The sequence below is a fragment of the Osmerus eperlanus genome, chromosome 5, assembly GCF_963692335.1.
Source record: "Osmerus eperlanus chromosome 5, fOsmEpe2.1, whole genome shotgun sequence".
Taxonomy (NCBI): domain Eukaryota; kingdom Metazoa; phylum Chordata; class Actinopteri; order Osmeriformes; family Osmeridae; genus Osmerus; species Osmerus eperlanus.
In genome coordinates, this window is record NC_085022.1 from 18,678,420 (window position 1) to 18,692,237 (window position 13,818).

The 13,818-nt window shown below is 45.5% G+C and overlaps 1 protein-coding gene across 1 annotated transcript in view; it reads left to right on the plus strand.

The window, feature by feature from the left end:
• Window positions 1-5,005: 5,005 nt before the first annotated feature.
• The window catches only part of tmtc2b (transmembrane O-mannosyltransferase targeting cadherins 2b), a 68,546-nt gene continuing 59,733 nt past the window's right edge, over window positions 5,006-13,818 (plus strand). Inside the window, exon 1 of the mRNA XM_062462283.1 lies at window positions 5,006-5,410. Within this exon, the coding sequence (XP_062318267.1) occupies window positions 5,328-5,410 (83 nt within the window). The 5' untranslated portion in view covers window positions 5,006-5,327. The remainder of the gene's footprint in view (window positions 5,411-13,818) is intronic.

Here is a 13,818-nt window from a genome sequence, read left to right on the forward strand (position 1 = left end):
CCCCACCCAACGTGTCACTTCCTCGACAGACTCTCTCCCGCGCACTAAGCCTTGTTCACAGCACTCTGCGGCAGATTACAGTGCATGTACTGCTGCCACAGAGGATCCAGTGCGGAGTAAAATGCTGGGAGGTATTACGGGCTCATGAGGCTTATGTCCATGTCAATCCTGTCTTGGATTCATAGCAGCACGTGGATGCAGTATCTCCATGCCTCTCCTTTCGTTACAGCTGGGCAGAGAATGCTGCAGTGAAGGGAGAGGAGAGCAGAGAGAGGGGGCAGACAGGAAGGAAGGGAACGGCAGCCCGCAGGAGTTTAGATATTTATTCATTTTTTATCTTGACTGCACCGCCTTGACAACCACCCCTACTACCATTCTACCCCCCCCCCCCACCCAATACAGGATTAAGAGTCTCGAGAGCTTGGGTACAGTCGTGCAATTTTCCTTGCTCACTACGTGTGTGTGTGTTTGTTAACCTAAGCAACAGTGTGTGTCTTTGTCATTCGTGCGAGAGAAAAAAGAAGCCAACTTGGAAGCCATTAGTATGCAAGGGCTCGCTCCAGTGTATTAGCATTCAGTAGCTACAGTGCCTCTCCACTGTTCCCATTCCGCGATAAATCTATTAGCATGTTTTCAGCAGCGGGTCAGTCCCTCTCGGGAGTCATCAATGCTTCACACAACGGCAAGAACCTGCAAACCCACGTATCCCATCAGTTTTAACATCCGTCGGACATTCAAAGTGACCTGTTTTAAAGAGAGCAGTGCTTCATACATGATGAAGGAGGGCAGACTTGAAGGATTTTACATTTCGACTGTAACAGTCACCCCAAAAATAATTCCCTGTCCCATGATTTAATCCGATATCAGGAAGAGTGAGAGGAGATGAGGACACAAGGTCGGAGACAGGAGGAGATGTGAGAGAAGTTTAAAGCATGACTCTCCTTTGAAATCCTTGGAAGTCACATCAGCCAGAATCCTCATCAACTATGTTCAGCCTTATTACCTATCCCTAGCCCACATCATTCCCCAGGCTGGCACACAGCTTGCTTTAATCACTGGGGTGGAGCTGAGAAGTTGGCATCTGCGACATTATGTGTGGGAACAAATGTACTTTGATTTAAGTTTTAATGTTATTTCATCCGCTTCAGTTGTGCTATTTCTTTCAAATGATTTGTATTTACAATCTATCACACTCTCTCATAACCAATTCCTCTCAAATATTCATAATTCTCTTCTGTCCTACCGTAAGAGATATAAGCCATCACGTCAAGCCTGTCCGGCAGCCTGCTTTAAAACGAACCACAACACTCTCAGCCAATCATAGGAGCTCATTGACCAATGTAAACAAAGTGGAGAGAGGCTGAGATAGTGAACTAAGATGAACCAACACACCGTTGCCTCTTACATGACTCTGGTGATGCAAACAACCCTATTATCTTCACAGAAGACAACATGGGATAACTGACAAGATATTCAACCATAAGGGTAAAACTAGAAACATCTTCTCACAACATCTGAGAAGAGCCAAGTTGTGTGAAATGGTGTGATGCCCTCAGATAAGGTTTTAAAGGATTACAGTAGAAGCTTTCCAGAGATTGTGCTTATTGTGGGATTGGATGTCAGTCTCCAGTGTGGGATGTGGAGACAGACGTTAGCAAGGACAAAGGTTTACCCTGATTGTCTTGAGCAGGGAGGTTGATTCAACCATGGAGAAACTATACAGTGGTGTAATTTGATTACGTACACAAGTAAGAGCTGAGCTCTCCTAGTTGTGCAAATGCTGGGTGAGGAACAGACGTGTGTTGGAGATGGACCTAGGCCATTGTGACTGTACTGGGGGGTGGGGCTATGTGATTATTGCTTGGGGAACAGGACTGTGTGGCTGTTTGGTTGTGCTGGGAGTAGACAGGGCTGTGTGGAGGGACAGGGTGGTGTGGTTGTGTGGGGGGTGAGGGTGGGGCGACATAGTGGTGTGGCTGGCCTAAAGGAGCACAAGGAGCAAGGCCAGGTTATCCAGACATTTGCGGAAAGTGTGCCTCCACTCTAACCCCCAGACAACTTGCTGTTATCCCCTTTCCTCGGCTTGGTTGAGAGGGAAAATTGCATTTTGAGCAAGCCACAGCATTCCTCTGGGCATGCCTATGTCTACATAGCATAAACAGATGGGAGGTCTTGGCTGGGCTGGAGAAGAGACTAATGCTACCCTTGGTTCAGTAGCTCTAAACTGCTGTTGAGTTATGTGAACTGTGAGAGATTGTACATTTCCTCACCAATCCAAAGTGATACTTTGCAGAATCAGCCATTTCAAGGCATCCTGCATGTTAGTCACAAACCTGGGGAAGAAGGTCCCTTATCTTCTAAAACAGATCCATTTTCTTAATGTCTGTACAGTGCGACGTAGAAAACAATCTCCGGTTTATCAGGTGTATGTATGCATGGCTTGTGCTTCACCTCTCCCTGTCTCCTCTCTCCACCTCCTCTCTGTCCCCCGTGTCTCTCTGTGCTGTGGATAATCGTGGTGCTTCATCTTGTCTGCCTACAACCTTGACCTTTCCCGACGTGTTGCAAATGTGTGCAGGTGCAGTTTACTGAAGCAAAAAGATGACTGATTCTAGGAGCTGTGCGAACCCGAAAACCAGTGGCCCAGCCTGCAGGATGGAGGCTGACTGTGGTGGATATGGGCCAAACAGACCCCCCCCCCCCCCACACACACACACACACATACACTCACACACTTTACAATATAAGTGCACATACTTTAATGGTCAGGAGGCTGTCAGTTCTGTGAAGATATGACAGTCAGTGCTGCATGCGTGGGTCCAGGAGAGGAAATATTAAAGTTATTTAACCGTGACTCATACAATCCAGCTTCCTCTGATTCTACCCAGGGAATAAAAGCAGAATTCATCCCAGAACTGCTCATAAAACAGAAGCCACCGCTCTTGCCCAGTCAGAGATCAAGGCAGACCTATTCCCTTCAGAGCTGTGAAAAAACAACAGTGTACCTAAACCCCTGGAGGCCTTCCCAGTTCACAGGCCCACTGCGAACGTTAGAAACAGAGATGTCTTTCTCCATTGGACTGATACAACCATCTTGGAATGACTCGTGGTCATCGGAAGAGTATGAAGTTAATTAATTTCCCTTATCAAAACTGACGAGAGAGCTGCCATCTGGAGACAGGGATGTCTATGAGAAGTCCTTATCAGGACCGATGCTCATTGAAGTGAGGACAACTGACAGTTCAGTCATTATGCTTTTGAAATTGGATTGTCTTTCTCGATGCATCATCATCACACTGGTGTGGGTGAGATGAGGTGCGTGTGCCTGTACTGTACGTGTGCACGGTCAATTTAGTATTAACCAATGAAGACTTATCTATAACCAACTGCTGTTAATGGCAGTATTCCTGCTTGCAGCTTCAAATTAAGGCACATCATTGCGCTCTCAATCTATCGATCCATCCATCCATCACCTGCTCGACCCCCCTGCATCACACCAGCAGCCTTGATTCAGAGCCTGGTAGTCAGAGCCTGATTCACTGCCACATACTCACTGCTGAGCCAGCCACTACGTCTGAGGGGGATGCTGTGAGCAGTGGCTATAGCTAATGATCTGATGTTGTGCCTTATGGCCGCCCAATATGGGGCTCAGAATCTGGAGCAGTCGTGTTTGGAGCACAGCTTGCTGAGCATACGGGGACGTCTGATAGACACTGGGGAAGAGGAACACGATGCATACAAGCAGGACCGGGACACATCCCCCCCCAATATTCAAATCTGGTCAAAATTTCTCCCACAATATATTGATATAAAAATATAAATACAAATATAAATGTGCTACGCTACGACAGGCAACCACGCACACTGTCCGAAATAATCATTAAAAATGTAATTGGTCCCCCCCAATGTTGACTCCATGGTTACGGCCTTGCATACAACAGAGAAAAAGCCTAAGAACAGTTCCTGTCATATCAACAAGAAGTAACACTTTTTGGGGCCCAGGAGTTCGGAATTTGACCCCCTGTAAAATCTCTCTTCTCACATAAAGGTTAAGGGTAGACAACATGTGGTGAAAAAGGTCTATCGAGAACAAACCTTGACAACCTAAATATAGTGTTTGCTGAGGGATATTGATTTTCCCTCTAAGCCCCATGCTATGGTGTTTCAACACTTTTAAACCTGAGATGGAAATATAGAGATATGGAATGATAGAGAGAGAGAGAGAGAGAGAGAGAGAGAGAGAGAGAGAGAGAGAGAGAGAGAGAGAGAGAGAGAGAGAGAGAGAGAGAGAGAGAGAGAGAGAGAGAGAGAGAGAGAGAGAGAGAGAGAGAGAGAGAGAGAGAGAGAGAGAGAGAGAGGAATGAGTGGGAGTTGTACTAAAAATGTTCCATATGGTACTCGAATTCTGGTCAACTGTGATTTAATGACATTCCAATTTGTTTGATGCCTCCGACGCGAGGAAGAGCCCTCTACTGGACACATCAACGGTCCCCTAGAAGTCTTGTGATAGTCAGTCACACTTCAACCCCCCCCCCCCCAGGTTTAACACATTTAAATAAATGTGTTAAACCTACACTTCATAGCCTGTATAGCCTAGATCTGAATAACTACTCTGCATGTGTCAAACTTACTTTAAACTGTAAATCTCTATTATTCAATTTTTTTTAAATGAGGATCATCAGAAATATTTGTATATGACAATGAATGAATACAAGGCAAAGTATACACATTTCTGTAGTGCAGACGAATTTGTGAGAAACCCCACTGCAATGAATAATTTGCGGCGAGTATCTCAGTTCAGTCAGGAGCATTTAAACGGCTTTGACAGAACTGCTCATTTTTATACGCTCTGATAGACTCGTGTCCGTGTAGCTTGGCCAGCCCCCCATCTCTTGAACGAAAGGTGTGCATTGAGCGCGCTGAGTTTAGCATCCTTCATTGTGCGGTCCACAAGGAGGAGGGGCACTGCGCCTGCGCATAGGGTCGCTTACCACACGCGGCTCAATCTCTACGTTTATCCAGCGACCGCTGCTATGCATCAGACGAACAGTTCCGCTAGAAAGGCGTGCGAATGCAGTCATAGATGGTGGCGTTTTTGCTACTATTCATGTTGCATCAAAACTGTCTCCCTCTAGCTCAAAATGGGTTAGGAGGACGGTGTCTGGACTAGGCAATTCACTTTCAACACTTCGAGGATGGGGAACTGGAATTTCTGTTTTCGCAAAAAACATACTGACAAAGACGGAGATAGAGAATAGAGATCGAGTTTGATTTTCTCTACTGTTCTTTCTTAGAGTTTTTATTTCCTTGCTTTCTGTTTTTGAGAAATGATTGCAGAATTGGTTTGCAGCGCCGTGGCTTTGGTCCTCTACATCAACACCTTGGGTGCCGATTTCTGCTACGATGACAGGTAGGCTAGATCTAATGAATGAAGCACGCACTCCGACATCACAGACACCGCGTCAGCCATGTCTGACCTGGTCACACTGTCAATACAGTCATATGGAATCCTCGTCGTCATGTCTGGTCTAATCCAGAGAGTATTTCTATAATGTGCGGTTTGGAACGGCGTGCTCACAAATCTGTTGGCAACGAGATGTGATCCTATGGCTCTCGTGCTTTGAGATCGCAATGCCAAGGCACAGTCAGTAAACAACATCATGCATGAAGTTTAAATCCTGTGCGGTGCAACAGTCCCGCACTGTTGATTAGGCTACATAGGAACGTGGTCGGCTCACTACAGCTAACTAGCAACAGAACGAAATAGCAGTCCTTTTTACAAATTTGTTTACTGTTTCCACAACGCCAACACTTTGTGTTGTGTAAACACTGAAAACATTGTGCCCACCTTAAAAATGTAAGTTAAAAGTTGTTTCATCATTTGGCTTTGTTTTTTTGTTGGTTAAATAACTACAACTATTTCACCCCAGAATAATATGAAAGAAAATGTAGCAGAAGTCTAGAGGTCTCCATTTGTTGTATGCCTATCAGCAGTCAATACGGGAAACTATTGATCTGCAAAGACCTATATGCTCTAAGTAATAGCTTAGATTGAGTAGTGTAGATAAAAATATACATTAGTTGTCTTATCTAAGTTGGACTGTGGATACATACTTAAAGTGGAGAATTATTAACATAACGTTCAATGTTTTGTAGTCTATTGTCTAATATCACCTGAGAATGTTAATATATTGGTATTTTGGTAAGTCAATGGTTTAGCACTATAGTTTACTTCCTGGTCCTTCCTGCCACAGTAAATTCTGTGTTTGTGTAACATACATGGCGAATAAACCAAATTCTGATTCTGATTTCTACTGCAGTACTGTATTACTTGCTGTTAACCTTTAGATTTAAGACGGTTAAGTGGCTGTTGTATCCAAATGCATCCTGGTTCCAGCTCACTCATATCAAGTTATTTAAAGAGAACCAACATGACTTCTGTCAAATATTTAAAGAGAATACATTTCCTCCCCAGACACAAATGAAGTCACGCTGTTCTTAGTACTGTCGCGACCATAAAAGCCTAGACTAGGGGATGTTGTTTAGCCTGTGTATGTTAAAAAAAACATCAGCAAGAGGGGTTGTGGAATCTTTCTTTTCCCTCTTAAGTGTTCCCTATAATCTACATCACCATACGTTGATACAACAGAAGACGTCCTCCTGTCTCGTTGCTCTACTTCACTGTGGCAGGGAGGATGCCTTGGACTGTGTGCTCAGGTCTGATCATCCCTCATGTTTACGGAGGTGTTGGAACTCCATAAAGCTGTCAGGGAGTGGCCGCAGTATGAAGAGGATAGAGAGAGTAGTGCTGACTGGTTGGATGGGTGGTTGGATGGATGACACGCTGGATGGCTGACAGGCAGGCTGACTTAGCGAGGGGTTATGCTGCAGACTGGGTGGCTGCTGCTCCAAGACTGTGATGTGGCAGGGGGCAGACAAGCCTCAAAGGCTTCCGTCCTCTCTCTCTTGTCCTCTCTGTCTTGATTTTCATGCCTTAATTTTTGTCTTTATTTCTGTCTCACTTGTCTTCTTTGTCTCGCTGTTTTCTCACTCTCTCAACACAGCCATTTTATTTAACTAGAGAATATTCCAACTAAGCGAAAAAAGATCTTACCAGACAACTTGTGTAGTAGCTGACTTTGACATTAGCGTGATAAAAACATCGTCATGTTACGCTATCGTACAGTTTTATCCGTTTTAGTATTGTTTATTTTAGACCCGCAGTTAGCAGATGTCAGCACTTTCCCCTTGGACTTTCCACTATTCACGGTGTATGTATGTGTGTGTGTGTATGTTTGTGAATGTCTGGCATGAGAATATTCTTGGTTAGATGCATCGTTCAGTTTAGTTGTCAGCCCTCAGGAGTGTCCAGGTCAGTATTCACTGTTTGGCTTTTCAGTTCGACCCTATAGTGTAATCGTAGTGGAATAAACAAGGATGACATTATTTCAAATTTGTAGCTTGTGGTGTTTAGACTTGAAATGCTTTCTAAAATACACGATTTGAGAACATGTTTTGTTTTTCCCAGTACAATAACCCCCCCCCCCCCCACAAAAAAAAAGTCTGTTCCCAAAAAACTTTTTCAGTTGTGGTGCGTAGGGTCCCTGTCAGATGAGATATGTCCCTGGCGTGTGATCAGCTGGAGTGGAGTCCATCTGGGACTGCTCATCATGATCAGACACAGCCTTGACACCCACATGGCAAAATGACGGTAGTACGTCACAAAGGTCATTTGTGTCTAGTTAACAACCTTCGGAACTGCGGAGGCGTAGGAGAGAAGAAAGGAGCTGCTGGAAGGAGAGAGAACAGATAAATGTCAAAGCAGAATTATCACCCAATCTTTGGGACTCTATAAACATGCCCAGACTCTAATTTAGAGTCTGCTGTGATGACCTGGCTAATTCTTTGGTTGTATGGTGACTGTGGTCAGGTTAGAGCCACCTGTATTGTATAGTCAGCACTGTTGGTTTTGTAAGGATGTTTGTTGCCTAAAGTTATAACAAACCTGGTAAAATGATCACTTATATTAGGTAGACAAGGAGTGACATTCCATGATAATTAACTTGTGAGGATACTTGTAGGGTATTAATCTGTCATCACATTGTTTTGCTCACATCACACAACATGCCCACATGTTTGGAAAACATGTGGAGTAAAAGGTTGATGTTTTCTTGTGGATGTTTTGACGAATGGTCTGAATGGATTATTTCTCCTCAGGAATGAACAGACGTATCCAACTATAATTAATCTCAATGTTTGATGACACCATTTTCTAAGTAGCTTTAACCAGCGCTAACACCCTTAGCCTCTTAACGTGTCTGTGTGTGCGCGTCTTTGAATTCGCTTGCAGCAAATGCATGTAATGGCAATCAATGTAATTATAGTGTCCAGATCTGTAGAATTTGTAATGGTTCTGGTCAGACAGATCATCAAAATAACTTAAGCTGGCTTGACCTGCTGTTCAGTGGCGATTCCTCTCCTGTTGTGCTCTAAGCTAGGCTAGCGTTGTGGTGATGTCAAGAGTCTAGAGCCCAAGGGCGTCACCCCAGTAGTCTGAGCATCTCCCCCATCTCTCCCTGTAATTACCACCGTTCAGTTGGACTCACTGCGCAGCAGCCACACCCCCCCCCCCCCCCCCCCGCTCTCTCGCTCTCTCTCTATTTGGTCTCACTCTCTGTGTCCCTCTCTCTCCCGTCTTTTTCCAGATGCTATTTGTGGGGCTCTGAGGGTTTGCTGGCCTTAGTAGTGTTAGGTTTTGAGGTGGGCTCTCGTGGGGGAGTGTTGTGTTATGTTGAGTGGAGCCAGGACAGAGATGGAGACGTCAGGGTTCCAGATGACATGACACTGAAGTTATTAAGCGATCTCGGAGATCCTCCATGACATGAAACAGAGGGGGGAGAGAGAGAGAGAGAGAGACAGAGAGAGAGACAGAGAGAGAGACATAGTGAGAGACAGAGTGAGAGACAGAGTGAGAGACAGAGTGAGAGACAGAGTGAGAGACAGAGGGAGAGACAGAGGGAAGACAGAGGGAAGACAGAGGGAAGACAGAGAGATGGAAGACTCTGTATCCATACATTGCACTGTATGATATAAACAATGTTTTTATCATATATTTTTTATATATATTTTTTTATATATATATTTTTAAAACTTCATGATTCCCAACACTGGCCAGAAAAGTACATCTCCTGGTTTGACTCATCTCAGATTCAATCTCCTGTATTTATCAATGCTGTCTGATGATATCCTATATTATTTCCTGTTCATATACAAGGATACTGTGTGCTAAGGGAACTGGTCTTATATTGTATCTAGATCCAGGCCAGATCTATCTATAGCTTAGAGAGTTCAGCTTGGATCCAGCCGCAGATACTTGCCTTCACATCTCTACATAATTCTCTTTCCCAGAAGATATGGAAGTAGTTTAAATTGTATGTTATTTTCACCCTCACCACAAAGGCAAGATAACGGAGACTCTCATAGGCATATTTGTTTCTAAAAATACTATTAATGAGAGGTTGTGCAACGCTTTCCCTCCCTGCAAACCCTCCCAAATTACTCGAAGCATTTTAGGGGAGAATCAGTTCAGATTTAGGGGCATGAGAAATGCTTGACGAGATGTGAAGATCATTTTTCTCACTGTCAACAACCCCTAGAATTGAATTCAAGTATCATTTTCTCTCGCCTCGGTGATTGATTTTAGGTATGATAAAAAAAAAAAAAAGATTTCCTACTTATCTTTATGTCCTCTGCTTAGGGAAGGAAGATGACCTCAGATAAGTGCACACTTAAAAATGAAGTATATCAATTTGTAACATGAAACTGTGTTGTGTCGGTGCTCTGTTGCAACACAGTATCGTCACTCTGGCTTGTGAGTGATGGGCCAGGGAGAAGGTTTACAATGTCTAGCACCGAGCTGTCTAACCAGCCTCTGGAGAGAGCTCTTCTCTTGCCCTTCTACTCTGGGTCACTGGTTTTCACTTTGACTTTCAACACTTTAGAATTAGCTCCCCAGGGAGTGAGAGAGAGTGTGTGTGTGTGTGTATGTGAACAGTGAGCTACTGTACAACTGTTTGTTCTGCGTGACAGGCAGCTGTGTCCCTGTTGAGGTGAGCTTCCACCTCCATCCGTAGCCTTCCTACCTCTCTACCTGTGGTCCCTCCCTCCCGTCCAGTCATCTGAGATGGCCTTGTCCCTATCACTCAGGGGCTGTGGAGAAGCTAAAGGCAAATCTCCTACAGACTCTGATTGCTGAAGCTGACTAGAATGAGCCATTAAAGAGATTGCATAGTGCAGAGCCAACTCTGTCGAGGGGAGTGAGGTTGATGACCTGCTGTATGTGATTGACTGGATGATTGCCGTGGGGTTGTGTGGGACAGACAGACAGGCAGGCAGGCTGACAGGCAGGCAGGCAGACAGACAGATGCAGGCAGGCAGGCCGGCAGGGAGGCCAATCCCCCGCCCTCTTTGCAAGGAGAGGAGGAGTGTGTGGTCAAATGTAGTTGGAGGGTTTACTGCTCTGGGCCTGTGGTGGGCAGCTCGCGGTAGAGATTAACTCAAGCACGCAGCTCCACAGTTTAATCTGTACCCAGTTTGCCATTTCACAATCTCCTTGCAGCCTATTTAATTAAAGTCTAACAGATTATCTCACAGAATGTATCATGTGCTCTGACACACACACACACACACACACACACACACACACACACACACACAACCACACACACAGTCTTAATCACCTTAGACACTAATAATTGAAGATTGAATCATCAGGCCCTTGGAAATCCTGCGCATGGCCAGTATTGCATAGCAAAACCCCTCAACACTCCAACACAGTAATGTGGCATAAGCAGTTAAGCTGACTTGAAGACTTGAGAGGCTGGTCTGGGTTTTAAACAAAACATAATAGGTAATTAAGCTAGGGTCCTTTTGGCACAATTAACGCCGATGTCTGTGATAATGCACCGCTCCCTGTAGGCTCTGCTTTCACACAGCATGTGGGACGTCTTCTCACGGCCAGGAGTGGAGCGGCCCGCCCGTCATCCACACAGGCCTCGGATGATGTGATTTCATCAGGGTTACTCTAATGGGTCTCCCTGCTCCCTTCATATTAATGGGATTAACAGGGCTATGGATGAGGGGGGGGGGGGCGAGCGTAAGCACAGAAACCAATCCGTTAGAGACAAAAACACGCTTGTTGCCAATTTCGAACAAGGATGCTATAGTTTGCCGCTCTCAGTAAAGATGAGGCTTCCCCCAAACCACCCCCCTCCCCCTCCCCCCCACCCCCCCACCCACCATTAGTCCTTTCCATCTCGGTGGCCTTGGTCATCCACACACACAGCACTGGCACTGTGACACGGGCCTGACACATCCTGACCATGGCCTTTGTCCATTGTGGAGGGCTTAGAGGTCTTGTATTCATCCCGGGCTAATGAAGGGCCTTATTGCCCGGGGGTAGGGCAGGGGCAGTAGGGTGCTCTGAATGTGTTGCTCTGTTGTTTTGGGCCAACAAAGAAATAAAACCTCAGAGTGGTATGTGAGTAAAGATGCGGCACCTTCGTTGACCAGCTTGTTCAAACCAATTGGGTCAGGGTATTGTTGGCGTACGTGGCTTGGCTAATGGGCAGGACTGGATCTAGAGCGTCACGGCCCACAGAAGCTTCTCTTTCATGCCAGTTCATCAGCGGGTGGCATCGGTGAAGGGATGGAGGAACAGAGGGGTGCATAAAGAGTTTGGAAACACAAACTTGAAATGAAAAGCATGGTTTGGAGCAGAAAGGACAATGCCAGTTTGTTTGCTTTCGCTATGTTTCTGTTTTTATTGTGGTGGAGGTGATTGATCGTAATGACTCCAGTATTTAGTTTCTCCTGACTGTGGTAAGCCACATGTAGGACATGGGCCCTTTTTCCTGTCCTACCTCTTTTCCTACATCGTGTCCTACATAGCCCTCTTCACGAGGTCTACATTCTGTCCTACAGTGCCTTCTTTTCTACATCCTGTCCTACCTCTTTACTTTACTTCCTGTACAACTGCACTTTCCATTTTCTCCCTTGTCCTTGCTGTAGTCTATCCTTATATGCCACGTTTGGTCAGAAGAGAAAGCAGGAAACGCATCACCTCGACTGAATAGAGACTCTTCCTGATCCCAGAACGGGCTGACTGGTACTGTGCATTTTGTCCTTAAAGACCCCCGGCCCCACTGAAGGAGGAAGCCCATTTTGTGACAAGCTGTCTCTGATTGCAACTGTTGAGTCCACTGGGCCCTGCTCTGTGATTTACCTGCGGTCCGTGCTTGATTCCCCTTTGGGGAGACCAGGGCTTGTTTACACCCACTCAGACAGTACTGTCATGGGGCTAAGAATAGAAAGACCCCTCTGACCGAAAGTGTGATTCCTGTCTTTCATCACATCGAGGGCAAGAGTTGACTCCCCCGCAGTAAGGCCAGTCCTCTGGGGCCTTTCATCAAGCGGCTGTGTGGGTTCTGAGAGAACGAAACCCGAGCTGGTTGGACATTAAGTCATTTCTAAAGCCAGCCTCGTCTCAGAGTCCCCCGACCCCACTACCAGCTGGTTGTTACTTGAATGTTTTCTGGACCTTTTTGAGCTTTTCTGTGTACTGCGCTATACAACATTGTGAATCTAATTTGGTGTAAATTGAATTGTTTCTCATCCAGTTTTTCCTGCCTTTGAGCTACAGACGAGTCTGACATTTCTCCAGATGGAGAATGGCTTATGTTGTAGAATATTACATTTCATCCCCCGCTCTCTCTCTCTTTCTTCTTGTTTTGCTCGCTCTCTCAAAAAACACATTTCACTTCTTCTTTCGCGTCTTTTCTTTTTCTTTCTTTCCCGTTCTCCTTCACTCCCTTATCTTCTCTCATACCATGAATAAAGACTGCTAAGTGTTAGTCCCGGTCAGTGTTTTGAATGTGAACACGAGTCCAGGAGTTTATTTTAACTTTGCACTGATCCGTGAGATCTGGAACCATGCTGTTTCTGTTCACCTTTGAACTTTGCCTGGGACTTCCCCCTCCATGGTCCATCCAGACCCGTGAGGTCTTTCTCCCAGGCATGGGGAGGACACCAGGCCAGGTTTATTTTTGGAGTGTGACTGTGAGGAGCAGTGTGTATGAGAGAGGGCGTGCTGGTTTTTTTCCTTCTCAGCCCCAGAGTTTGAGAGGGTGAAGTGGAGGGCTGTCAGCCAGTCTGACACACTAATGAGACTTCCTAAATATGCTCTCAAGTAAAATAAATAGGCATCCGATCTGGTGAGAGCGTCCGAGAAAGAGAGGGGGTACGGAGGGAGCGAGAGAGAGGATGGCTTACTGAGTTGGTCGTTGCTGTGCTGTGCACAGGCTCTGTTCTGATGCCTTTAGTAGTGGATTTTACTGATCTGTCTGCACAGGGTGGGCATGCTCACATTGCACCACATACCTATTGGCTACTGTTCATGAGTTTTGGAAAAACATCGGTGCTCTGATTTGGTGTTTTACGCATCTGTATGCACTCAAATGTTTGGACTTTTGACTTTTGAGTCCCCCATTAAGGACAAAAATAATAGGCAACATCCTGGGCCATTCAAGCACACCTGTACACAGGAATTGCATTGAAATCCAGTAAAATATACAATATTGAGCTTGATGAGGTCAGAGATCTCACCACCTAATTAACTAACTGCCCCTCACATGACCTGAAATTTCCTTGGCTTCTAGGCTATAGACTACCTCCGTTCCCCATACATCTACCACCTTCCCCATGCCATGGTTGTGGCCCACCTCATCACCACATGGTAGAACCATTAGCCAGGGTGATTGA